Source organism: Mustela putorius, unplaced genomic scaffold, assembly GCF_011764305.1.
Source record: "Mustela putorius furo isolate JIRA1106 unplaced genomic scaffold, ASM1176430v1.1 tig00000487_pilon_pilon_pilon, whole genome shotgun sequence".
Taxonomy (NCBI): domain Eukaryota; kingdom Metazoa; phylum Chordata; class Mammalia; order Carnivora; family Mustelidae; genus Mustela; species Mustela putorius.
Window position 1 is genome coordinate 6,186,488 of NW_025421399.1, and position 24,712 is coordinate 6,211,199.

The 24,712-nt window shown below is 46.4% G+C and overlaps 2 protein-coding genes and 1 pseudogene across 4 annotated transcripts in view; all 3 read left to right on the plus strand.

The window, feature by feature from the left end:
- DCAF7 (DDB1 and CUL4 associated factor 7) overlaps window positions 1–9,099 on the plus strand; it is a 31,924-nt gene extending 22,825 nt beyond the window's left edge. Inside the window, exons 5-8 of one of the 2 annotated variants that reach the window (XR_199189.3) lie at window positions 541–750; window positions 1,705–1,822; window positions 4,305–4,542; window positions 9,036–9,099. Coding sequence is in view for 1 of the 2 variants with exons in the window: in XM_004749201.3 (XP_004749258.1) it covers window positions 541–750; window positions 1,705–1,822; window positions 4,305–4,477 (501 nt within the window). In the remaining variant the exon portion in view is untranslated. Of the gene's footprint in view, window positions 1–540; window positions 751–1,704; window positions 1,823–4,304 lie in introns of both variants that reach the window. The other variant, XM_004749201.3, reaches the window with a different exon arrangement.
- A 3,399-nt stretch (window positions 9,100–12,498) lies between these two features.
- On the plus strand, window positions 12,499–21,579 carry LOC101675887 (translational activator of cytochrome c oxidase 1). Of its 2 annotated transcripts, none has more exons than XM_045080886.1 (5): window positions 12,499–13,547; window positions 15,752–15,855; window positions 17,236–17,363; window positions 17,861–18,038; window positions 18,348–21,579. In XM_045080886.1, exons 1-5 carry the CDS (start codon window positions 13,265–13,267, stop codon window positions 18,546–18,548), a joined length of 894 nt encoding a protein of 297 aa, XP_044936821.1. In that variant the 5' UTR covers window positions 12,499–13,264; the 3' UTR covers window positions 18,549–21,579. The 2 variants fall into 2 exon arrangements, with proteins under 2 accessions (XP_044936821.1, XP_004749257.1); XM_004749200.3 differs by having other exon boundaries at window positions 12,506–13,547; window positions 15,749–15,855.
- LOC123392306 lies at window positions 18,881–19,013 on the plus strand (annotated as a pseudogene).
- Window positions 21,580–24,712: the final 3,133 nt, after the last annotated feature.

Consider the following 24,712-nt stretch of genomic DNA (forward strand, 5'->3'; position numbering starts at 1 on the left):
TGATTTGAAACTGCTCTTCATTCATGAAAATGAGTCTCAGGTCCAGGTTTCACAGCAGAGCCCGAGTGGCTGTTAGTAAGCACCACAGGAGGGCTGCCTCCACCTCTTAAATCAGTGGCCTTAATGTGGGCATGGGTCTGTCTCTGATCACACACAAATGAAAGCCATCACGGCCCAGGAAACAAACATCTGGATTTTGTAGTGTGGCAGAGGACAGCCACTGGCTGACCCCATATGGAACACTTGCTCCGCCCTGTGCTCTACGGCTCAGCAGGGTTTCTGCTCTTTGTCTTATCATGAAAGGTTGGAGGAAACAGACTCAGAAAGCAGGAATGCAGGAGGAAGCCAGCCAGTTTGCATAGAGAAAGTCACGGAGGTTAGAGGTCTCAGGCGCCAGTACTCACAGATACTGTTTGGCTGTCTTGACCTTCTTCTGTGTCACGAGGGGGGTAGAGGGGAAGTAGGCATGATAGAGTTCCCTGGTACAGGAAAAGAAGGTCCCGGATCTGAATCTGACTGAAGCTTCTTATTCACCAACAGGTCTATGATATTGCATTTAGTCGGGCTGGGGGTGGCCGGGACATGTTTGCCTCTGTGGGCGCTGATGGCTCGGTGCGGATGTTTGACCTTCGTCATCTAGAACACAGCACCATCATTTACGAAGACCCACAGCATCACCCACTGCTTCGCCTCTGCTGGAACAAGCAGGACCCTAACTACCTGGCCACCATGGCCATGGATGGAATGGAGGTGAGTACCCTGCTCCGGGCTGCCCACAGCATGGCCTCCTGTGTGTGGCACTAGTGAGGGCAGCTAGAAGAGTGGTTCTCGGCCGGTGGCAGTTTCCTCTCCAGTGGAGTTTTAAAAATGTCAAGACATTTTGGATTTCTGCGACTCGGGGGCGGGTGGCAGTGCTGCTGGTATCTGGTGGGCGAATGCCAGGGGTCCTACTAAACATCCCGCGTACAAGAGTACCCCCCACCCCGCTCAAGAATGATCAGACCCAAAAGGTCAGCAGCGCTGGGACTGAGTCAGCCTGGTCTAAAACAAGGACTGCGTGTTAAGAACTTTTTAAAACTTGGAGCATTGGTGTTGGAGCCAAGAAAAGCAGTGTCTAAAAAGCAGACCAGATCATACGTGCTTACGGTGCTGACACAGGAACTTTTCCTCTTCAGTGGTCTGGACAGATTCTTCCAGCTTTAGCAAACAGACATAGAAATGACAACTCTTCGTGGCCTGTTTCTTAATAAAAGCAATGAAGTGTGGGTGGATATGAAGCAGTGATTAACTTTTGGGAAAGCTGGTACCTCAGACTTCTTACATTTCAAATTCTGCTTTGGGGGTTGTGGGGAGAGGCCTCTCATTCTGTCCACTGAGCATGCGCGGAATTCTTAGTATAAGCACCAAACAGGACCTGGTCCTATTATCCAAACTCATGTTACCTACTCCTTCTTCTCCCTTTCCTTATCAGTCGAAATGCCCTACATTGCTTAAGACATAGACTACAAACTGCCTGTGTCTTTGCTTTTAGTCTTGTCTTTTTCCTCAATCCTATAGCTGCTTTTGGCCCCAGACCGTCTGCCTCTCTTAAATCCACAAATGAACATTTGTGCTTTAGAATTATGTTTTCCTTGTGTAATGTCTTGTTTGTTTTTTCCTGTTACACCCTGAAGTTCCTGAGCCATTCACTTGTTATTTCTGCAGGTAGTAATTCTGGATGTCCGAGTCCCCTGCACACCTGTCGCCAGATTGAACAACCACCGAGCATGTGTCAATGGCATCGCTTGGGCCCCACACTCATCCTGCCACATCTGTACCGCAGGTAATCATGGTGGGGGTGTGGGGACAAGCCACAGGGAGGGCAAGGGGAGGAGGTCTCCCTCTGTCCTTAGAACTGTAATCATTGCTATTTCCAAAGGGTGGTTTGAGAGATTTAGCAAAGTAGCTCAGCAGAGAGCGTCCCTCCACTTGTGAAATTGGAGAAGTACACGTATCCAGAAGATCCTGTACCCTCAGTGGTAGCAGAACTTCTGCCCTATACTGTTTACAACATGTATCAGTTGTAGGCTGTGCCTCCCTGAAATCCAGGTTGGCCCAGAGGACTCAGATCCAGGACTGTGGAGAAGGGAGGCAGTGTCTCTTATATGGAACAGAATGTTTGGGAATGGCCAAGGTTGGCACTCCTGGGGAGACAGAGCTGCCTTGCAGTAGTCTTTGGAGGTGTTGAAGGCCCTGTGTGGCTTGATAGTGGGGTGAGACTTTTAGTCCCCACCTTACCATTTGCCAGACCAAAAAGAGTACCCCTTAAAAATATCCTGTTAGTGTGCTTTTATTCTAGGAATAATGTAAGTCTGTTATTAAAAATTAAAATAGTCTGGGTGGTTCAGTGGGTTAAGCCTCTGCCTTCGGCTCAGGTCATGATACCAGGGTCCTGGGATCGAGCCCCACATTGGGCTCCTTGCTCAGCAGGAAGCCTGCTTCCCCCACTGTCTCTGCCTGCTGCTCCGCCTACTTGTGATCTCTCTCTCTGTCAAATAAATAAATAAAATCTTTAAAAAATTTAAAATAATACTGAGGTATATAAAATAGGAAGGTGAAAGTCATCTTTTCTCCTTCCTGTCCTGTGTCCACCTCAGTCCCACTCTCCAGTGGTGACCTCTGACAAGTGTATCTCCTTTGAGACCTTTTTGTGTGGGTTCATGCCTCCACATACCCCCCCCCCCAGTACGAATGTCTGCCCCTTTATTTTATACAGACAGAATTCCACTCTCATCCCATGATGTTTTGCTTCTTACCTATTTCATTTTTGGTGCCTTGGGTTTCTTTCTAACATACTTTCTCCTTTCCTCACTCATAAGTAACATCCTCATTTCGTTGCTCATTATGAAGCCAGAGGAGCAGAGTAGTTTGGTGGGTTTGCTCTATTTTAGTATTCATTTGAAAGGCATGAACCTTTTCCTGTATTTGGCCCTCTCCGCATGCCTGTATGGCACTGAGGAGCAGTTAGGGGCCTTCTGCCTTCTTCTGCACCTCAGGCTGTGGGCTGACTCCTTCATGATTGCCTTTTTTTCCCAGGGGTGTGGCTAGGGAAGGGTGGGAGAAGGAAGAAAAAACCGGTGTGGTCCTTGTTCCTGAAGAATGGCACGAGTGCCCCCCAAGTTTGTCTTCCGCTCCTGGTGGCTTCCTTTGCCCTGCTCGCTGCTGTGTGTGTTGTACCTGTCCAGAGTCCCTTCAGCTGAAGGAGCTGTGGCTGGAGACTGTGCTTGGTTGAGAGGGGCTCTGAGGAGAAAGAACTTAGTGCTGTAGATGTGCTGAGCATTGCAAACAGCTCCCCAGAGCCCCTGACAGAGATTGTCCCTAGGAAGGGCATCTTGTACCTCGCCTGGGTTATATGGCCATGGCACGAGTCTAGTGTTGCCCACGTGAGCATGGCCTGTTAGGCTCCTCAGATCTCCTGTGTATCAGAGACAGGTTTTCACATGGGATCAGGGGACACTGTGATATTGAAGGTCGTTGCCTTTTTATTTTTATTCTCTTAAGTCTAAGGACTTATGTTTTGATTATAAAAGTGAATGATCACATTACAGACCACTCACCGACTGGTAAAAAGTAAACATAGCTCATAACTCTGCCAGCCTCATAGTACCACTGTTCTCATTTGGATATATTTTCTTCCAGTCCTTTTTCATGTGCTTAAGTATTTTTTTGAGGTGGTTACCTTCTTTCTGGTGTTTCCCAGGGCGAAGAAGGTAGCTTTTCTAGGGAAAATTGTTTTTTAAGAGCACATGTCCACTCAGCTTTTCACCTCATCTATGTAACACCTCATCAAAGTATAGAAGTTCATGATATGGGGTAAAATCCCATTAAGCTGAATCATCAGAGAGGGATTTTTAATCACTCAGGTACTATAAGTGGCTGCAGATGACATGTTTGGGGATAATTTTTATATCCCCTGGTCCTTTCTTGATGCTTGTCCCAGATGAGAGGTGCCTGTCTGGGTCCCATTCTGCCATCCTCACTCTGCCGCAGTGACTGGGGCCCTGGGACACATCAGAGGCCTTGCTCTGAGTCCTGGCTCCGCTGTGTACTGGCTGCATAGCTCTATGGCTTGGGCAAGTGCCTGAACATTTCTGGGTCTCGGTTTCTTCATCTATAAAACAGGGGCTTGAAATAAAACCTCCCTCGCTGGGATCTTGGTGAACAAGTGCTTTGTAAACTGTGATCCCTCCACCCACCCTGAATGCGGTGACCGATTTCCTCCTTGCCTGAGTTGTGACCTTGCTGCTGGCTTTCTCTGTCACTAGCGGATGATCACCAGGCTCTCATCTGGGACATCCAGCAAATGCCCCGGGCCATCGAGGACCCGATCCTGGCCTACACAGCTGAAGGAGAGATCAACAACGTGCAGTGGGCATCGACTCAGCCCGACTGGATTGCCATCTGCTACAACAACTGCCTGGAGATACTCAGAGTGTAGCGTTGGCAGCGCCTTGCCCACGAGGCGGGGGCTTGTGTGTTTCCTGCCTCTGCCCCATCCCCAAAGTAAGAAGAAATGTGTTTCTGGTGGCCAGTATGTCTCTCATTGCTTTGCACCACTGTTACCAGAAGCTGCTCTAGGAGTTCCTGGCCTGTCGTCCCATCGCTGTCTGTGCCAGACTCAGTGCTGTGTGGCGCCTCCTCAGCCCAGGGCTGAGTTTTAAGATTTTTCTCTCCTTTTCTCTTCTCCTTTGGTTCCTCCATTAAAATTTTCTGTGTATTTGTTTGTCAGCTGTTGCGTTAATGAGCATCACAGGCCCTGGCTGTGTTGGTATTCATCTGCCCCAGATGTCTCTTATCTGTCTGCTGCCCAAGGCGGCGCTCTGTGTCTGTGTCATGTTAGCACTTAAGTGGGAACAGATACCGGTTTGGAGTTGTCTTTCTTCCTGTTATCAGTGTCTTTAACAAATTTAAACTTTGTATATTTTTTAACCTATCAGGCTAATTTTTTTACAAAAAGGATTTTACTCTTCCTGGTTTCTTCCTTTGTTTCATAGTCCACCCCATGAGCACTTCCTCTCTTCCCTCAGTGCCTGGATCTAGCACTGGGCCCTTGACCCCATGAACAGTTTGCCTTCTTGAATCACTGCCTGAGTGCAACATACCTGAGCAGGAGTCCCAAACCGCCTCGGTGCTCTGAAGTCGGCCAGTTCTCTCACTTTTTCTGAGCCCGGCTCTTCTCAAGGGCATTCTGGGCTCCCAAACAGACATGTGAAGCCTTTTCTTCCTCAAGTACCTCTGTCTGACAACCCCCCCCCCCCAGGACCTGCTGGCAAAGTGTTCAAGCTGAGAGAGACAGCGTGTCTGACTTGAAGGGAATGGTTTCAGAAAAGCTGAGCTTAGAATGCATTTCCAGGACATAGTTTCCAAGCCTGTATTTCCCTCCTGATGTAAGTCCCAGGCCAATTTTCTTTCATGTCTTGAGTGATAGGCAAGCACAGTCTATAAGCTGAACTTTGGTATCTCTGGTTGGTTGGTTTACTGTGATTGATGGTTGGCCGCTCTTTGAGTGAGAGGGTCCTACTTCAGAGGCACATAGTCTGTGCCTCTAATCCTGAACAAGATCTCCTTTAGAGCGTGGGGGACTGCCATCTCCTGGAAGGAGTGGACTAATGGGCTGTGATAATCCCAGGCCATCGAGTAAATAGGTAGCTGTGGTGCCAGCCAGTTAAAGTGCGTCTGTCAACCCTCCCGCACCCACCCCCAGCCGCCCCATCCCCCCTCCATTAGGTGCTGAGCAGTATTGGACTTGCAGGCTGCAGTGTCTGTTTCCGTTGTGTGTATGAGTTCCATGGAGGGGGCTTGTGTGTGCTTCGGGTGCTGGATGAGTCTTTGGGCAGGCAGGGTTTGGGACATGCTCAGTCTTGGGGGCCTTTGGTCTAATGTGTTCTGCCATAGGTTTTTTAGCCCCTGAGTTGTGCAGTGTTGAGTAGGGGAGTAGCAGACCTTAAAGCCCCTTTAAGGTTTTGTCCACTTGTGTTCTCACCTGCTCTTGAGAAACAAAACAGTTTTGTTCTTCTGGGCCCTTAAACTCTTCTGGTTGAGTCTCCTTTTCCAGGGCAGATGTATTTTTGTCTCCAAAGTCCCAGCTCTTTGCTTTACTACACAGGCGCTTGTCCAAAGAAAAAGACTCTTTCTTAGTGTCTTCCCCCTTCTACTTTTTTACTTTCTTATTCCAATTTTGAGGCTCTTTAGCTGGCCCTCCACTTGAGGTTGACTTTGCTGCATTTACTACCAGATTTGCACTGTGTCATTCAGAGGTGTAAAGTGAGCAGTTCTTGGTTAGAGCCCTCCTTTGCTTGTAATTGTATTTGCTGGTTCCAGGGTCCCTCTCCTAAGGGTAGCAAGTCTAAGTTGATGGTAGCTTGCTCTAGGAGGCCATCGGGTCCTTCCCCTGGAAAAGGGTCTGAGATGGAGGTCAGACTGGTAGGAGGGGCTGGTCCTCCTGGGGCAACATTTAACCGCACTGAGTTCTATGTTCAGATTTCTTTCCTGATCTGCACTTAAGCATGGTCTGCATGGTGAGATTTGTCAACTGGAACTGGAAAACAATCAGGGGAAATAATTAGTCTGTAATAATTAGAATATATTTGCATAAAGTTGCTATCATTCTGGAAACCAACAACTTTTGGTGGGCTTTTTCCCTTGTCCTGTGGCTCCCAAGCCTTTCTTCCCTCCCTAGGTCCTGTAGTGTGCTCCTCCTCCCCCTGGCATCCCCCTGGCATCCACCTGGGGCCAGATGAGACTCCCCAGTCTCCCTGCACAAACACACACACACTCACAGTTGCAGAAATGCCGGTGTTTTGAAGTCCCAGCTCTCTTACCCTCCGTTTACACCATAGGCCAGGTGGCCTCATGGCTAAGGAGAGGATTTCTATAGTCTCAAGACTGAGAAAGCCTCTTAGCCAGGGATGCTCCGGGAAGCAAAGATCTGTTGTTGTAACAAAAGCAAGTGTCTATTGGTGGCCCTTCCATGTGCTCCTGTGGCCCCCTCTACCCACTGCCTCCATGGGGCCAAAGCTGCCTCTGTTTTCCTTGTCCGCTCTGAGGGGACCGAGAGGTGCTGAATAAATTTGGCTTCAGGTTCCACATCAGGGAGTTGGTGAATGGATACAAGTCATTCAGGGGCTTGAGTATTTATACCCAGAAGAGTTGGAACCCTCTCCTTCTAGGGAGGAATGGAGCTGTCAGTCAAGGGCTTGAAGAGGGAAGATACTTGATCACTTGGTGAGAATTTCTTACCAGAATCAGGATCACCTCTCAACCAGTTAAGATTGGGGGTGGGAGAGTACAGAAAAAGTTGAGGGTCCTACAAGGTTTTAATGATGGTTTTGGCTGAAATTTTCGGAGGAGATTTAAGATATGGGAGAAAATCTGTGGTAAGTGTTTCTTTAGATCAAGGGAAAAGATATTAGAGGACATGAAAGGTCTGGGGTGGCCATGGAATGAAGCTGTGCCCTCAGCCCGTGTCAGCCTTTTTGGAACTTTTGTCAGATAATCTGTGGCACTGTCTAATTGTGGGGACAGGATGCCAGCTCGGGCAGAGGAGCCCCTTCCTGCAGCACTGAGCCATGGGTGATGTTGATGGCAACAGTCCACAGGTGTTGGCAGTCCCGTGGCCATTCGTGATCATGGCTGTCCTTGGTTGTAGGCTTGTACAGAGCAGAGGAAGCAGAGGTGGTACACGGTCCTGCCGATTTTCCTCCCTTCCCTTTTCTTTTTCTTCCTCTGTCCTTGCCGCCATAGAACTTTCTCCCTGCTGCAGGCTGGGCCTCGAGTCTGAGGTGGTAAGAACAGTTGGGAGCTTACAGGGTTTACCACATGGCAGGGGCCTCCCCTGGTTTGAGAATGTGGCAGCTTCTTTGCCTGCCTGGGTTGGAGTAAGGGAGACCATTCAAGTAGACCCCTCTCTCAAAGCAGATGCTTCCCTTTACTCCCTGCACTCCAGGATGAGGAAAGAAGGTCATGCCTGGCACTTAAGTTGAAATTTCCCAGGGAGAAGAGCTGAGCTGAGCGTCATTGTGAGCCCTGGAGAAGGCTCTTTGTACTGGCTGGGCCAGCTGCCCACAGTGTCTCCTGTTGCAGAGCTTTGCCTGCCTTTCTCACCTGTACCCTCTTCTTCTCCCACCATTGTCATTGCCACTGGCTCTCAGAGTCAAAGGTGTGACTATACAGTGTCGGCCCGGTCCTCCCAGGCTACTTTGTGGATATTGTTTTTTAAGTCTGGAAACATGCGGGTGCCTTCCCCAAGAGGCTTGGACTGGTATAAAACCAGAAACAAATAAGCTAGTGAAAGTATGAACTCAAGAAGAAGGATGTTGGCAGTCTGTGTAACAGCTAGAAAACTTACGAGGACCCACCTTTAGGACAACCCATTGGCTATGGACTCGTGGTGTCTGCTGTTGAAGAGAAATGCTCTTGCCTGGGGTTGGTTGTGGTAACCTGGTGTGCAACGAGACTTGTTGAGCTAAAGCTTTGACTTGGCTTGAGTTGAGTGTGGATCACTTGCTTTGGTTCCCGTGTATTTTATGACCCTGTCAGTGACCTCCCCCCTTCCTCCCCCGAGTGTGAACTTGTAGCATGATTGTACAAACCTCTATGTAGGAAATGGAGATTCCTTGTTCTCCAAGATGTTAAGCTCTAGCCAATCAATTTCTGTCTCCTCTAGCCTAGTACGTCTGAACTTCATTTCTTGTTATATATTTAAACTTTTCCTCTATACTCTAGCTTTTGTGACCTCCCATGGTCAGGTGGAGAGGAAGCTGTCCCCTTGCAGAACTGTACTATCCCATTTTTCTTTTTTAAAATATTATTATCACAGGACTGATTGTACACAGGGCTCGTAATAAAATGTTAACACTGTGCTGTGAGACCACAATGGTAAATCTCCATTGAAGGCAACTCCAAAGGCACCTGAAAGTGGAATGTTACATCTCTGACTTTATTTCTTGCTTCCTGAGTATATTAAACCTAATTTTCACCCTTTCATTCTGTTTCAGCCTCCTGTATAAGAAGTACCGTATTTTCTGCCCATCACACTTTGTAATAAAACTTGAACATGTATAGATTGACTGAATTTCTTCTTGTGATGAATTCAGTTCTTCCCATTCTGCCACTGTGGTCATGTTCCAGAGACGCTGGCTGGGTGACGAGAGTCCTCCCCAGCCCATCATACTATCTGACAGCCTGAGTCATTCCGTTTACTAAAACACAGAGCACCTACTCTGTGCCAGGGGCTGTGAACCTCAAGTTGCTTCCTGATAAACAGTTCCTGGCAGTGTTGAAACTATGGGAGTGTTTAAGCTTACTGGTTGCCCTGAGGAGGAGGTGATCCCCTATGTCTGTGTAGGAGCTAGAAGAGGTCAGGGAAAACTTCACAAGACAAGGGATGGTGAAACTGAGTTTTGAAGGCTCAGTAGGAGTTCTCTAGGAATAGGGAAAGATATTTAAAGCAGAAGGAACATCCATGTACAGTGTATAGAGGCAAGAAAGAATATGGCCATATTCAGAGAATTATAAGTTGATGTGGGGTTTTGAATGGGACTGTCGCTGGAGAAGTAAGTAGAAGCCAGATCAGGCAGAGTCTTTTGGGCATTGCAGGAAGTTCAGGAACTTGAGGCCTTACACCTGTATGAGATTTTGGAAAACTCACGTAGAGGCAAGTCATGCTCAGAACTGTGCTTTAGGAGGTAGTGAAGAAAATGTCCATGTAGGGGATGCGACAGGGAGTCCATTCCCTACTGTAATAGGATGAGAGAAAGCAAAAGCCTGAACTAAAACAGGAGCAGCCGGGGAGGAAAGGACAGGACATAAATGAAGAGATTTATGAGGTGGAGTCATCGGGATGCTGTAAACTGCTGGCTCCGAAGGATGACAAATGATAATTCCCAGACCCTGTGGGTTTGGACACCAGGTTCTGATGCCGGCTAAGGTTTCCAAGTTCAAGCCAGTTTCCTCAGCCTACATCCCAACGTGGTAAGATGGAGGAGTGCCTGTCCCCACTGCTGTTCAGATGCTCTAAGTCCTGGTTGAATACTCCTTCTGTTTATTTTTATTTTCATTCTGGGCTCCCATTAAATCATTTCAAGGGAAGAGTAGTAGGGTAGATTGTGATTGATTCCATGACCCAGTGTTCGGCAAGTATCTGCCATTGTGACAGAAGCATTGAGCTGGGGGCAGCAGTGGGTCTGGGGAAAAGAAGTACGTACCCTAAGAGTTTATGGGGCTCCTGGCTGGCTCAGTCAGTAGAGCATGTGACCCTAAATCTCGGGGCTGTGAGTTCAAGCCCCATGTTGGGTGTGGAGCCTACTTAAAAAACAAAAAACCACTTTAAGAGTTTAGACTCCTTGGGACAAAATGAGCACCTGCTGGCTCTGTTAGAACTGTACTGTACAGTCTGATGACACAGATGGGAAATAGGAGATTCTCGCTCTTTAGTTTTTTCTTTTTTTTAATATTTTATTTATTTGTTTGACAGGGAGATCACAAGTAGGCAGAGAGGCAGGCAGAGAGAGAGAGAGGGAAGCAGGCCCCCCACCAAGCAGAGAGCCCAATGTGGGGCTCAATCCCAGGATCCTAGGATCATGACCTGAGCCGAAGGCAGAGGATTTAACCCACTAAGCCACCCAGGCGCCCCTCCTGCTCTTTAGTTTTTAAGGGGCACTCTGGGAGAGTGGTGCTGCCTGGGCTAAGCTGCAGTAACAAACCGCCACACCTCAGAGGCTGAACACAACAAAATGTTACTTTTTGCTTATGTGAAGTCCTTTGGGGGTTGGTCAGCTACATCATCCAGAACTTGTGGCCTCCTAGGTTGCTTGGAAGGGGAAAATATGTTAGGAAGAGTTCTGCCCATATCTGCCAAATTTAGCCACATGATTCCAACCTAACTGCAAGGATGTTTAAGAAAGGTGGCCTGCCTGTACGCCTAGGAAGAGGAAATAAGGTGATGCGTAAATAGTTCTGTTTCTGCCCCACCAACAAATGAGTGGCCAAGGCTCATTGTAAATGATTTCAGTGATTCTGAAAACCAGGCTCTAGCGACGGTTCAGTCATCTGTGCATTTATCTTGAGACGGTATTAGCTCAAACTGAGAAAGTAAAATTCTGCCCTGCTATTCATCACAGATAAATAGACACATAAAACGAGCTGCAAAGTTAACAGGAAACAATATTTCTCACAAGCACACCTGCAACTTAAAATGTCATAGAAGTTCCCTTCTCTGAGTAACTGTTTGTTTGTTTGTTTGTTTATATATATTTTTTATATATAATTCGCTGAGAAACTGTTCTCTAAAATCATAGACTGTCAGAAAAGTTTGCTGTTTGAAATCCTATCAGTGAGAATGAGGACTTAACAGTCTTGCTTTCAGAGAATCTAAGTCACTCTGACAGAGCCGCAGCCTTGATTTCCAACCCATGTATAAAACTTAAGAGCAGGTGCTTCAGAATCCAGCATTCCCCATGAGTTTTGTAGTTTGCACAGAAATTGAACTCGGTCTGCTTTGCAGTCCAGGGCTGATGCTGACACAGCTTTTGTATTCTGTTGAGACTATTGAACTCTATTCCATTGAAATTTCACCTAACCTCCACCTTTGCCCACAATCCTATAATAATTGTCTTTTCCTGTGTTTGGTGAGACACCTCACCATCCCTCGGGTGTGGAGTTTTTCTTGTTGCACTGAGCCCAGAGCTGACCTGGTTGAACTACAGATTTGCCCTGGTAGACTTAGGCTGATTGGACTAGGGAAATCTCAGACTTTACTTTGGCCTTCACGCTTATTTGTGATTCCCTTAATTTGCCTTTTGCTATTCAAAAGGACATATTAAACTGTATTTTTAAATGACACAAAATACTATATATGCATAGCTAGTAAGCACATGAAAACATCTTAGACATCATTAGTCATGAGAGAAATATGAATCAAAACCACAGTGAGTTATCACTTTATACTCACTAGGGTGGCAACAGTTACAGTCAAAAAGAGATGATAAGTGTTGGCAAGGATGTGGAGAACAGTGGAAACCTCATACATTGCTGGTCGGAACATAAAATAATGCAACTGTTTTGGAAAACAGCCTGGCAGTTCCTCAAAAGGTTAAACAGAGGGCGCCTGGGTGGCTCAGTGGATTAAGCCTCTGTCTTTGGCTCAGGTCATGATCCCAGGGTCCTGGGATGGAGCCCCGCATCAGGCTCCTTGTTCAGTGGGAAGCCTGCTTCCCCCACTCTCTCTCTGCCTACTTGTGACCTCTCTGTCCAATTAAAAAAAAAAAAAGGTTAAACAGAGTCACTGCAACAACTCATCAGTTCTACTCCTAGGTATATATATACTCCTAGGTATATACTCCTAGGAGAAACAAAAACATGCCTATACAAAAACTTGTACATGAATGTTCATGACAATATTATAGTGAATTATTTCAATAAAGCTGTTATTAAAAAAAAAAAAAAAGAACTATGCTGAACACGGGGTCCTGTCCTGCTCTCAAAGAATTTAATATTGTGGTGGAGACAAACATTTTTAGATTAAAAAGTGCTAAGGTACAGGCGAGTATGAAGGGTCATGTGAGCACGAAGTAAGCATCTGCGCCCAACTGGAGAATTAGGGCATGTTTTCTTTTGGTGGAAAATCATGTCCGAACTGAATCTTGAAGGAAGAGCAAAATTTAGCCAGGTGAAGTGAAGTGGAACAAGGATCCAAAAAGACCCAGGTTTGTGCTGAATACAGGAACTGCAAAAGGTACCAGGAGCAATCTGTTTCTAATATGGCAAAGTAGAAGGAGGAGAGTGCCGAGCCCATCACAAAGTAGGCTGGATAATAAGCAACAACAATAATAAATTCCTAAGCGAACTATTAGTTAAAGCTCAAAATTTGAGTTGTACTCCAAAAGTCGCCCCCATCTCGGCCTCGGCTCAGCAGAGGCGCGAAGGCTGGAGCAAATACCGTGCGGCGGAACGGATTTTTCGGGCGTTGGGGGCGCGTTTCTGGGACGGACCGGAGAAAGGAAGTGTGCTACAGTATCTAAGGCACCCGCTCCCGGCTTCCGCGGGGCTTGTATTGGGTCTTTCGGGTCCCGGCTCTGCCGCGCTGGCCTGAGCACTTGGGTCTCCGGAGACGAGTGGAGGCGGCCTCAAGCTCAGGACCTGCCGGTTTCTGCCTCGGACGCCACGGGCTGATCTTAGCCGCTGCTCGTTGGCTGTTCTTGCTGACCTTGGTCCAGGGTCGGAGCCAATGGCAGCTTGGGCTGCCGTCAGCCTGAGCAGGGTCGCTGCCCGGTGCTTGCGGGGAGCTCTAGGCCCCGGGGTCCGGGCGGCTCTTTCACCCACCCTCGCGGCTTCCCAGCCTGAGCCCACGGGCTGTACCAGCGCCCCGGGCAGGACGCTGCACCTCACGGCGGCAGTCCCCGCCGGGCACAACAAGTGGTCCAAAGTCCGGCATATCAAGGGTCCCAAGGACGCCGAAAAGAGTCGCATCTTCTCCAAGCTCTGTTTGAGCATCCGCCTGGCAGTTAAAGGTAAGTCAACCGCTGCTGCACTTTGTGCGCGCACAGCTAAACCAGGGGCCCACCCCTAACCTTGGTCCTTCATATTCTTTTCTTTTCCTAATTCCCACCGTTGCCCACTTCATAAACGTTCAGGACACCTACCTGCATTGTGTGTGTCCACTCACCTTTCCAGATGCTGAGCATCTGCCTGCATGGCAGGGAGTTGCTCTTAGGACGATAATGGTAAAAGTGACTTCATTCTAGTGCATAGCGGGGTACTTCATGGAAACAGACTCTAAGAGTAAGGTCTATGTTTTTCTTGCCTGAAGAGACAAATCCAGCCCTCTAGTCCCCTCTGGTTGTGGACCACAACGTAGGCTGTGGAAGGGACGTTGAGTAAATCTGTTACTTGCCCTTGTCAGTTTGCTTTATTAGGATTTCCTAAGACACATTTTCTTGGAAGGTAAGTTTGCAACCGTGTCTTTCTTAATTGTGTAGCCACTGCAAGATAACTTTTTTTGTTGTTGTGTTCAGTGTCAGATACCTGTAGGCGTGGAGATAAAAGTCCTGTAAAAATCATGGACCTTGGGGTCAAGAAAACTTGGTTTCTGTTACTTACTAACTGATGACATTGAGCAAATGGCTTAACCTTGCAGAGTTTCAGTTTCCTTCTGTAAAACAGGGTTAGTACCCACTGTATGGTCGTTTCTGGCACATAATAGGCACTCAGTAAATACTAATTTCCCCCTAGAATTCATGCCTGATATTTCTTTTGGCTTCCTTCTACATTCTTGATACTAAGTGAGATCAACACTATTGAGTGTTTGTTATGGGCACTGGTAATACAGAATAATGGAGGTATAGCCCCTACTCTGAGAGACAGCATGATTACACGCTGTCATATGAGCGTTTCAATAATTACACACAAATAGTAGAGTCAGAGCAAGGGGTATTAATAAGTCCAGGAAACGTTGGTACCACTTTCATCCGTCAGCTCTTTGTCTGATGCAAAGTGGTGTTTGCTGAAACCTAGCAGAAAGATATCCATCCTTAGGATTAATTAGAAACTTCTTTTCCGGGGCGCCTGGGTGGCTCAGCAGGTTAAGCGTCTGCCTTCAGCTCACGTCATGATCCCAGGGTCCTGGGATTGAGCCCTGCATCAGGCTCCCTGCTCACTGGGGAGCCTGCTTCTCCCTCCTCCTGCTGCTCCCTCTACTTGTGCGCTCTCTGCCAAATAAATAAGTAAAATCTTTTGGGGCTCCTGGCCGGCTCAGTCGTTAAACGTCTCCCTTCCACTCAGGTTATGATTGCAGGGTCCTGGGATCAAGCCCCTCATCAGGCTCCCTGCTTGGCGGGAAGCCTACTTCTTCCTCTCCCACTCCACTCACTTTTGTTCCCTCTCTTCCTGTGTCTATCTCTGTCAAATAAATAAAATCTTTATTTTTTAAAAAATAAAGATTTTATTTATTTGAAAGACAGAGAGAGAAAGGGAGCATGAGCAGGGAGAGGGGCAGAGGGAAAAGCAGATTCCTCACTGAGTAGGGAGCCCGACATGGGCCTCAGTCCCTGGACTCCGGATCATGCTCTGAACCAAAGGCAGATGCTTAACTGACTGAGCTACCCAGGTGCTCCAAGAGAGTCTTAATGAAAAACTGAGAGTTGATGGAAGGAGGTGGGTGGGAAATGGCCCAGATGGATGATGGGTATTAAGGAGGGCACTTGTTATGAGGAGCACTAGGTGTTGTATGTAAATGATAAATCACTGAATTCTACTCCAGAAACCAACATTGCACTGTACATCAACTACCTAAAATATAAATTTAAAAATATAATAAAAATTTAGGGCACCTGTGTGGCTCAGCTGGTTAAGTGGCTGTCTTCGGCTCAGGTCATGATCCCGGGGTCTTGGGATCGAGCCCTTCATCGGGTTCCCTGCTCACTGGGGAGCCTGCTTCTCCCTCTCCCTTTGCCTGCTGCTCCCTCTACTTGTGCTCTCTCTCACTCTACCAAATAAATAAAATCTTTAAAAAACAAACAAAAAAAACCTTCTTTCCAAAATACTGCTCCATATTCCATTTAAACATTTAATATTGAATAAATGTTCAAAATTAACTGAGAGCCAGGTGGTGACTTGTTACTCTTTTGGGTGGGGTTGGGTAGAGTGGCAGAAATCCCTTCTTTCTCCCAGCTGTAATGAGATGTGTTCACTCACTCTTTTCTTTCTATCTCAGAAGGAGGCCCCAACCCTGAGCACAACAGCAGTCTGGCCAACATCTTAGAGGTGTGTCGCAGCAAGCATATGCCCAAGTCAACGATTGAGGCATCGCTGAAAATGGGGGTATGTCCTCAATTTGACTTCTTGTTATTGCTCACAGCCCCTCCAGGGCCCATGTCCAGAAGGCTGCCGCACACTCCTTAGATTATCAGAGAGACCAATAGCATTGTGATTGATACCCTCAATGCAGAGCCTTCTGGTGGTTCTCTGACCTTGGGCATAGGACATGGGAGCACAGTCGGGAATAGTATGAATAGACAGTGTACAGAACCAGACTGCTTAGGACTTCTCAGCCAAAGGGTGAGGATGTGAGGTAGAAGGAAGGGGTACAATGTGGGGAGTGTTAGATTGAGGAAGGGTGTGTTTTTCAGATATTTATGCCTTAAAGGAGAGGAGCCAGTAGAAAGGGAGATGGGGCATTAGTGATTGTGGGAGGGACAGAGTGTGGAGCTCAGGTATGGGAATTGTCTTTGATCCCAGGTGAGAGGACACCTCTTTCTCTGGGACAGTAGGAAGGATTTGAGGAAGTGATAATCATCTTAATAGCTAATAACTATTGAGAGCGTACTCTAGGCCAAGCACTTTGGGAAGAACTTTGTATGCATTATCTTACTGAATCATCAGAACAACCTCAAAACTTCCTCAAAAGCGGAAACTGAAACACAGAAACATTAGGTGACCAAGGCACATGGAAAATGACAGACTTGAAACCAGGTAGACTCTAGAACCTGTTTTCTAATCATTATACACATGCCTCCATGTGGGCCGTGGTGCGGATACAGTGGAAAGAGGATTTCCCCCCACCTGGTGGTCTTTTATTTCCTTTGTGAAAGAAGAAGGCGTAAGTCGCTGTTTGAGAGTTCCCGGAAAGGCAGCAAGGCAGGGTGCTGGGCGAGAGTGGTGGAGGTCGGATGTGTGGGCAAGGGATGAGTGGAGGCAGCATGGGAAGTCTGGTGAGACTGGTCCCTAGACCTTCACTGATTTGTTTGAATTTTGTGGCCAAACTGTTTTCAGAGGTTCTTACAGGGCCCAGAGTGCTATTTCTTAAAGCGATACTCAGCACCCCAGGGGTAGGAGACTTCACAGGTGGGTCTCATGCGGGATGGGTGTAGGAAGATGAGTCTTGGTGGGAGTGTGGGGGGTGATGTGTGTGTTAGAGGTGGGATTCAGTTGGGACAGGGAGGAAATGAAACTAGGAGATGGCTAACTGATTGTTCGGGGACCAGAGACACAGACTCCCTTCCCAGGAAGGGGCCATACTTGCAATTACCTCAAAATGGGTCCCAAAGGGCCACCTCTCAGAGGTAGGGGACAGCAATAAAGACTTGAGGCCCTAAGCGGTACCCCAGAGTGCCCATCCCGTGGAGTCAGTATCTGTGTTCTGGGTTGGGATGCAAGAGGTAATTTGGAAACAGGAAAATTTGCTCATGTGGTTTATTGCAGAAAACCAAGGATGTTTATTTGCTGTATGAGGGCCGAGGCCCTGGCGGCTCTTCTCTGCTCATTGAGGCATTATCTAACAGTGGCTCCAAGTGCTATTCAGACATCAGACGTATCCTGAACAAGAATGGGTAGGTGTACATCTGGGGAGAGTGGAAGGGTATGAAGCCTTGAAGTTCCAGTTCTTTGCAAGGAAACTACAGTTGTTCCTCGTGGCATTTGAAGTTTTAAGCATATTTCATCCATAACAGAATCCAAATGGGATCATTTCTTCTCCTTTAATTCATTCTGTACTAGGCTTGTGTATCAGGTGGAGAAGAGGCCCTTTGTCCCATTTTTTCCCCCTCTGTAGCCATGTAATGTCCAAGTCTTAAAATGTACCACTAAGGCTGGAATTTTAAATGATGAGCAACGTCTTTGCATCCACTAAACTGCAATCAGGGCAGAAAGAAAGGGATGGGGATAAATTGGATTTTTCCCTTGCCCAGTGGTCACTGCATACTCTCCTTCAGAAGTATGTATGTCTGTACATCGAAGGCTGGGTGGGAAACAGAGTTATTAGAATGCAGTGCTGTGGGGGGCTGAGTGTCTACAGGCATTCAGTCTAGTGTGTTTCCTTTCCTTTGAGGGGAATGATGGCTGATGGAGCTCGCCACTCTTTTGACAAAAAGGGAGTGATCGTGGTTGGAGTGGAGGACAAAGAGAAGAAAGCTGTGAACCTAGAGCGTGCCCTGGAGCTGGCAATTGAAGCAGGAGCTGAAGATGTCAAGGAAACTGAAGACGAAGAGGAAAAGAACATTTTTAAAGTGAGTATAAAGCCTTGGTGTTTGCTGGACATTTGTCCTAATAGATGCGTCAAGGCATACTTCTGTTTCTTCTTTCTCACACCCTGGGGTACAAGTGACACAAAGAGTTCACATGTCGCATAAACATTTATTACGTGAATACTTCGTAGGGCTTACTTTACCAAGGACTACAAGAAGCATTCAGAACTCTGGAAACTATAGCTCTGCTGGTAAGAGCTTAAACACAGTGATTCAGGTTTTGCAAAATTCTGACTGCCTTTCTTCTGCTATCTCCTGGCCTCTCACCTCTTGACTTTCTTTTGTCCCTAGTTTATTTGTGATGCCTCTTCACTGCATCAAGTGAGGAAGAAGCTGGACTCCCTGGGCTTGTGTTCGGTGTCCTGTTCTCTAGAATTCATCCCCAATACAAAGGTGCAGCTGGCTGACCCTGACCTGGAGCAGGCCGCCCTTCTCATCCAAGCTCTTGGCAACCATGAGGACGTGATCCAGGTCTATGACAACATTGAGTAACTAGCACTGTAAGCCCCAGGGGGCCTTTCTAGGCAGCTGGCAGCTCATTCTGGAGCACACGCTTCTGCAGTGACTGAGACTGAAGCAGACCGGAGGCCTTCCAGGGTAGGAGGCATAAAACCAAGACCTGCGTGGATACGGGAGTGGCCAAAGGAGTCACTGCATCTCCGTGGGGCCTCTTTGTCAGCTCTGCTGGTGTCTCAGAGCGCTCCTGGCTGTAGGGAGGAGACAGCCAGCTAATCAGACTCCGATCTTAGGAAGTTGGTCCTTGGGGGAACAGCAGGTACCCTGAGGGCCCTTTTACTAGAATCTTCTCTTAAATAATATAACTGAGCTTTGTGCAGTGGCAGTATCGTAGCCAATGAGGTTTATCTGAGGCGCGATTATTGCTAATTAAATAATATAACTGATCTGGGTTGCTACACTCCTGTTGTGTGGCTGTCGTGTTTTCCTGGGTTTTTGTCCAGCTGTTGGGACCCTCTGACTTCCTTTGAAGTCTGTAGGTTTAATTCTACTACTCCAGTCCCAGGTTTTTTTTTTTTTTTTTTTGGACCAGAGAAATGTAGATCTCTATGGCACACCACTTTGCCCTAATGCTGGTCTGGTGGCCTAAACCTGTCATTAATCATGCATATAGTATTTATCAAACACCTGTGTACCAGGAACTGTACTTAACCAGGAGCATAAGCTGTTTAGTTGGTGCCCTGTGTTAGATCCTGTTCTTAAGACCTAGGACCTCAGAGGTCAGACACAGGACTGCTGTCTGCTGGAACTGCCCTAGGGCAGTGTGAGCTGCTGTGCATGCCTCCTTGTTCTCTTCTTGTGGCCTCCTTGCCCTCATTCTGCCAGAGAGCTTAAGGCTCTAACCCAGTGGGAAATCAAGTGCCAGTGATAAGGGACTCCCAGGCCCTGTTTCACCCAGGGCCCTATGTGTTCTGAGATTGGCCAGAGCGGACCTCTCAGCAGCGCTACTTGGTCACCAGAATGCCCGCCCTAGCTCCTTTTCATCCCTGCTGCCAAATGCTGGAGCACTGGGAACTGCAGAGGAAACGGAAACAGAAGGAAGGGTGAAGGGCTGAGTCAGAGCCTGGCCAGCTGGGAAAGAGGACCCTGTGTACCTTTGGCTCCAAAGTGTCAGTTTTGGGTTTTGAGAGACCAGGAGTGCTAGTCCCTGTGCAGGAGCCCATCAATCATGTCAGGCCTGGAGTGGCTTATTGATCCCCGTTATTCACCTACTTACAAGTTGTTTAAGCCAGTTCTGAGATCAGAGTAATTTTCCCAAAGGAGCTTCAGGTAAATGAGGAAAAGAACAAAAACCAAGTTATAAATAATAACTTCAGCTTCTAAAAAAAACAGATTACTAATTCCATGATGACTTAAACAATCGGAGAGCAAAGGCTAAGGAAAGGAAAACCAATGAAATAACCCACAAAAATGCCAAAGCATATGCTCTTATACCTCGTTACATAACACGATACCACCTGGCATTCTTTACTTTTTTTGCTTTGTTTTGTTTTGTTTCAGAGACTTATTTATTTGTGAGAGAGAGAGAGCAGGGAGAGGGGCAGAGGGAGAGAGAGAATCCCTAGAGGCTCCACACTCAGCACAGAGCCCAACGCAGGGCTTGATCTCACCACCCTGAGATCATGACCTGAGCTGAAATCAAGAGTCGGATGCTTAACAGACTGAGCCACCCAGGCATCCCACATTCTTTAGTTTCTAAAGGAGATAACTCATCTAGATATCTGATGAGCACATCCTCAAAATAGTGCAATTTAAAGTGCTGCTTTGTAATTTTTAAGATACTTTTACATGTTATTTATTTGATTTTCACAGCAAACCTATAAAATAATCAGGCCAAGTATTTTATGCACAAATGGTCTAATAGCAAGCAGGTGAGAGTAGGTCTAAGACTCTTACATCGATAGACCTTGGTTTATAAAAAGAACTGTTTTGTAAATGTTGAATATAATTTGGAAGAATCTGATAATTTCTGATCTGAGAAATCTGGACCAGGAGAGCCTGCTCTGGAAAGGAAAGTGGCTATTCACGTGAATAGTTTTCCAATCTAATAGATAGGATTTGTTTGAAAGGATTTTTGTGTAACGGCTTTCTTACATCAAGGCTTTGAGTGGCTCTGCACTGACCCCTGGTGGTGCCCTGCAGTCTTTCCTGCGGCTAATGTGGGAAAGGCAGAAATGGAGCCTTATTTGGACCTGTTTGGCCTCTAAGTCTGCTAAAGAGACCCTTAACTACATAGGTTAAATAGTTAAGTAACTATTTAACTGAATAATTAAGTAGAGAGGATATGTGTTATTCTGCCCCTAAAAATTATTTTCTGAAGAATATTTTATGTCAAAGAATGTTTACAATGTAATATTAAGTGGAAAACAAAGATGTAAAGCTATATGTATAGTATGGTCCAAATTTGAAAATATAATCATACTTTATCTATGAACTTTTAAAAAAAAGACTAGAAGGAAGTGTAGCAAAATCTCAAAACTGGTTATCTGTGGGTGGTAATGTTATCACTGAGCTTTATTTTCTATAGTCATATATTTTATGAGCGTAAACATTTAAAAAAAAAAGAAAACTAGTCACATTATTGTCCAGCTAGGGTGACAGCATGTGAGTGACCAGGAATCAGGCATACCTTAACCTCCAAAGAATGAGATCTGGTCTTGGCTTGCCTTTGCCTTATAGTCTGTCATCGTCTTAGCAGACAAAATCATTCAATGCCTTGCAGCTGGCTTTGGCTCACTTTCAAGTGACCTTTCCATGGGATGGAAGTATTTGTGACAGGTTCCGTCCACAGCCTTGACTCTCAAAAGAAGCGTTCACATGGTACATAGCTGCCTTCCCTCTGCCAGAGGCCTCAGCTGAATCGAACAGAAACCATGAAAGCTCTGCTTCCAGTCCACAATGGAAATTCAGCCATGGCCAGAGTTACTCTTTTGGTTTTATGTTTTGTTTTGTTTTACTCTCTGAAACTTACAGCACAACAGTCAATAAAACTTCACACTTGAAGAAACCCCAACTTGTAGATGTTGATTTGAATCCCTAGGGACTCTTCTGGAGCCATTCTGAAGAGGAAATAAATGAGCCAGTAATTCTGGCAAGAGGGAGTGATGATAGATACCACACTAGTCTAGACTGGAACTACTTTCTCTCCTTATGCCCTCCTCAGACACTGAACACGATAGCAGTTTTTGCTTTTTCTCTTTTTGTCTTTCTTTTAGCAATGTGAAAGGGGTAACATCTGTGGTTTTTGAGTGAATAAGTGAACCTCAAGTGGGGGATTCCCTACCCCGTTCCTTCTAAGATATAACACCGTTAATCTACTCTGTATTATTCTACTCCTTGGAACCAGTCTGCTGGGGAATAGATCTCAACTCTGCCAATTGCCAGGAACCTTGGACAAGAACTTAACCTCCTTGCCCCTATTTCTTCATCTATAGAAAGAGGACAATAGTACCTCTCTCATAGGGCTATTTCGGGGCGCCTGGGTGGCTCAGTGGGTTAATCCACTGCCTTCAGCTCAGGTCATGATCTCAGTGTCCTGGGATCGAGTCCCGCATCAGGCTCTCTGCTCAGCAGGGAGCTTGCTTCCCCCTCTCTCTCTGCTTGACTTTCTGTCTACTTGTGATCTCTCTCTGTCAAATAAATAAATAAAATCTTAAAAAAAAAAAAAAAAGAGAGAGAGAGAGACAATCTTAAGGCTCCACACCCAGTTTGGATCCTGACACATGGCTCAGTCTTGACCCTGAGATCATGACCTGAGCCAAAATTAAGAGTCCAGTCCTTAACCAAGGAGCCACCCAAGCACCCCTTGTTTTCTCTTTTAATACCACATTCATTGAGCTATCCCTGAAAAGAATTCATTCATCTTTATTATTCCCTATCTCATGTCCGAGTGTCTCTATGCTCTTGAAAGAAAAAAAGGAGAGTGTTCAGCTGGCATATCAGACTGTCTGATGCCCTGAGCATTGGGATCAGGTATGGCTCAGGTACTTATCCAGGGGCATCTACTGTGTGACACCATGGGAACAGACTTGAGAAGACATGATCCAGATGGGAGTCTTTACATGGGGAAAATGAAGAGTGAGGAGAGAAACAATATAGAAAGAGAAAAAATAACTAAAAGGGCACACTTGTTGATACTACATTCAACTACTAACATCCCCAGTTAAGGTTCACTTACTTAAAAAAAAATTTTTTTTAATGTGCCGTGAAAGATGCTAGGCCTACCGATTTGAATGACAACTTCTGTCTCTATGCTTACTTCCTTAAAGGCAGTTACAAAAGAGTGGGATGGGTGCTTTGGTGAAGAAAGTATTAGGTGCTCTGGTTCCCAGAATTGTGAGTATTTGTCTGGAAGGGTTTCTTGGAGGGAGTGATGTGCAGGCTTAGTTCTTTTCTGAAAGAATGAAGATGGGGGAGAGAGTGGAGGAGAAGAGTATTCAAAACAAAACAAAATAGATGCAGAGTTATAGAGGTGAGACGGACTACAGTGGTTCTTTGTGGCCACATAGAATTTGAATGACAGAGGTGGGGAATGGAAAAGCTTGTGGCTGAAGATCCATAGCCTGAGTCTGGCAGGGCCTTCTTATCTATATCCACATACTTGATTTATCCTAAGGGTGATAGGAAACTGTAAAGTTTTTAAGCAGAGCATGATGGGATCAGGATCCATTTTAGAAAGATTACCCTGTGATGTAAGCAGACACTGTTCTACTGAGTTTGAACTAGGATGGTGGAGCTGAGGTTGGGAGAGGAATGGATTGTGACATGGTGACATGGTGACATGGTCAAGGGTAGCTGTGGGAGGAGAGAAACGGAGAGGCAGTGTTCTCTAAGGCAGAGAATTCACAGGGCAAACCTGGGAAACTGAAGATCGCAGAGGAGATACAGAACTATGGAGGAAAATGATGAATTCAGTTCGGACCTGTAGAAGCTGAGATGCCTATGGGAGGCTAGAGGATGAGGCCTTGGAAGCTCAGAGGAAGGTCTAGTATGGTAACTTCAGCATGGGAATGTTTGAGATGGCTGCTAAGGGACAGACAATGGAAAGGAAGCCCTCAAAGCCGTTGCTAGAAGGAAAGAAAGTCACAAGGCTCTTTTCAGCTAAAAACTTATGTGGTTATACCGCAGTTCTCTCCTATGCGTGAAACACTATTCTAAGTGCTGGTGATTGGATAAGGCAGTGAACGGGACAAAAATCCCTGCTGCCACACAGTTTATGTTCATGGTAGAGGAAGGACTAACAAACATACAGTTTTAGTCACTATGAAGAAAAACAAGGCAGACTAAAGAATGATGGAGAGGTGAGGGGCTCTGTTGGAAAGGGTGCTTACAAATTGAAAGGAGTTGATGTTTGAGCAAAGACCTGAATAAAATGCAGGAGTTAGCCATGGGAACACTTTGGGGAAGAGCATTCCAGGTAGAACAAATGGCAAGTGCAAAGATCTTGAGGTTGATAGGTTCAAAATGTGGTAAGACAGCAGTATGGCTGGAAGAGTGATCATGGGAGAGAGTTAGAGATGAGGTGGGAGAGGATGGCAGGGCCAGCTCCTACTGAGCCCGAAAGGCCATGACAAAGACTTCTTGGGTGTTATTCTAAGTGCAGGGGGAAGCCATTGGAGGCTTAACAGCAGGGTGATGGCACGAGCTGAATTACACTGTATAAGGATCGCTCTGGCTGCTGTGCAGAGAATCATTTTTCAAGTGGCCACAGAGGAAACAGGGGGTTGGGTTAGGAAGCTAGGGCAGTCATCCAGGAGAGGGTATCAGCTTGGACCAGGCTGATAGTGGTGAGAAGTGGTTGGATTCAGATATATTTTGAAACCAGAGGCAAGAAGACCTGCTGAAGGATTAGATATAGGGATGTTAGGCAAAGAGCAAAACCAAGGAAGACTTCTAGGCTTGTACTTTAACAAACACAATGGGAAAATAGAGGAGTTGGGTGTTTTCGCCGGAGGGGGAAAGGATAAAGAGTTCAGGGTGAAACTTGTGAAATTGGGAGATGTGTTTCAGACATTCCAAGAAAAGCTGCTGAATAAACCTTCCAATACAGGCTATGGAGTGAGTACTAGAGTTCCACTTGCATAGTTAGGGGTCTTTTTTTAATATTTATCTCATAGGTCAGATATGAGCCTCAGATTGGT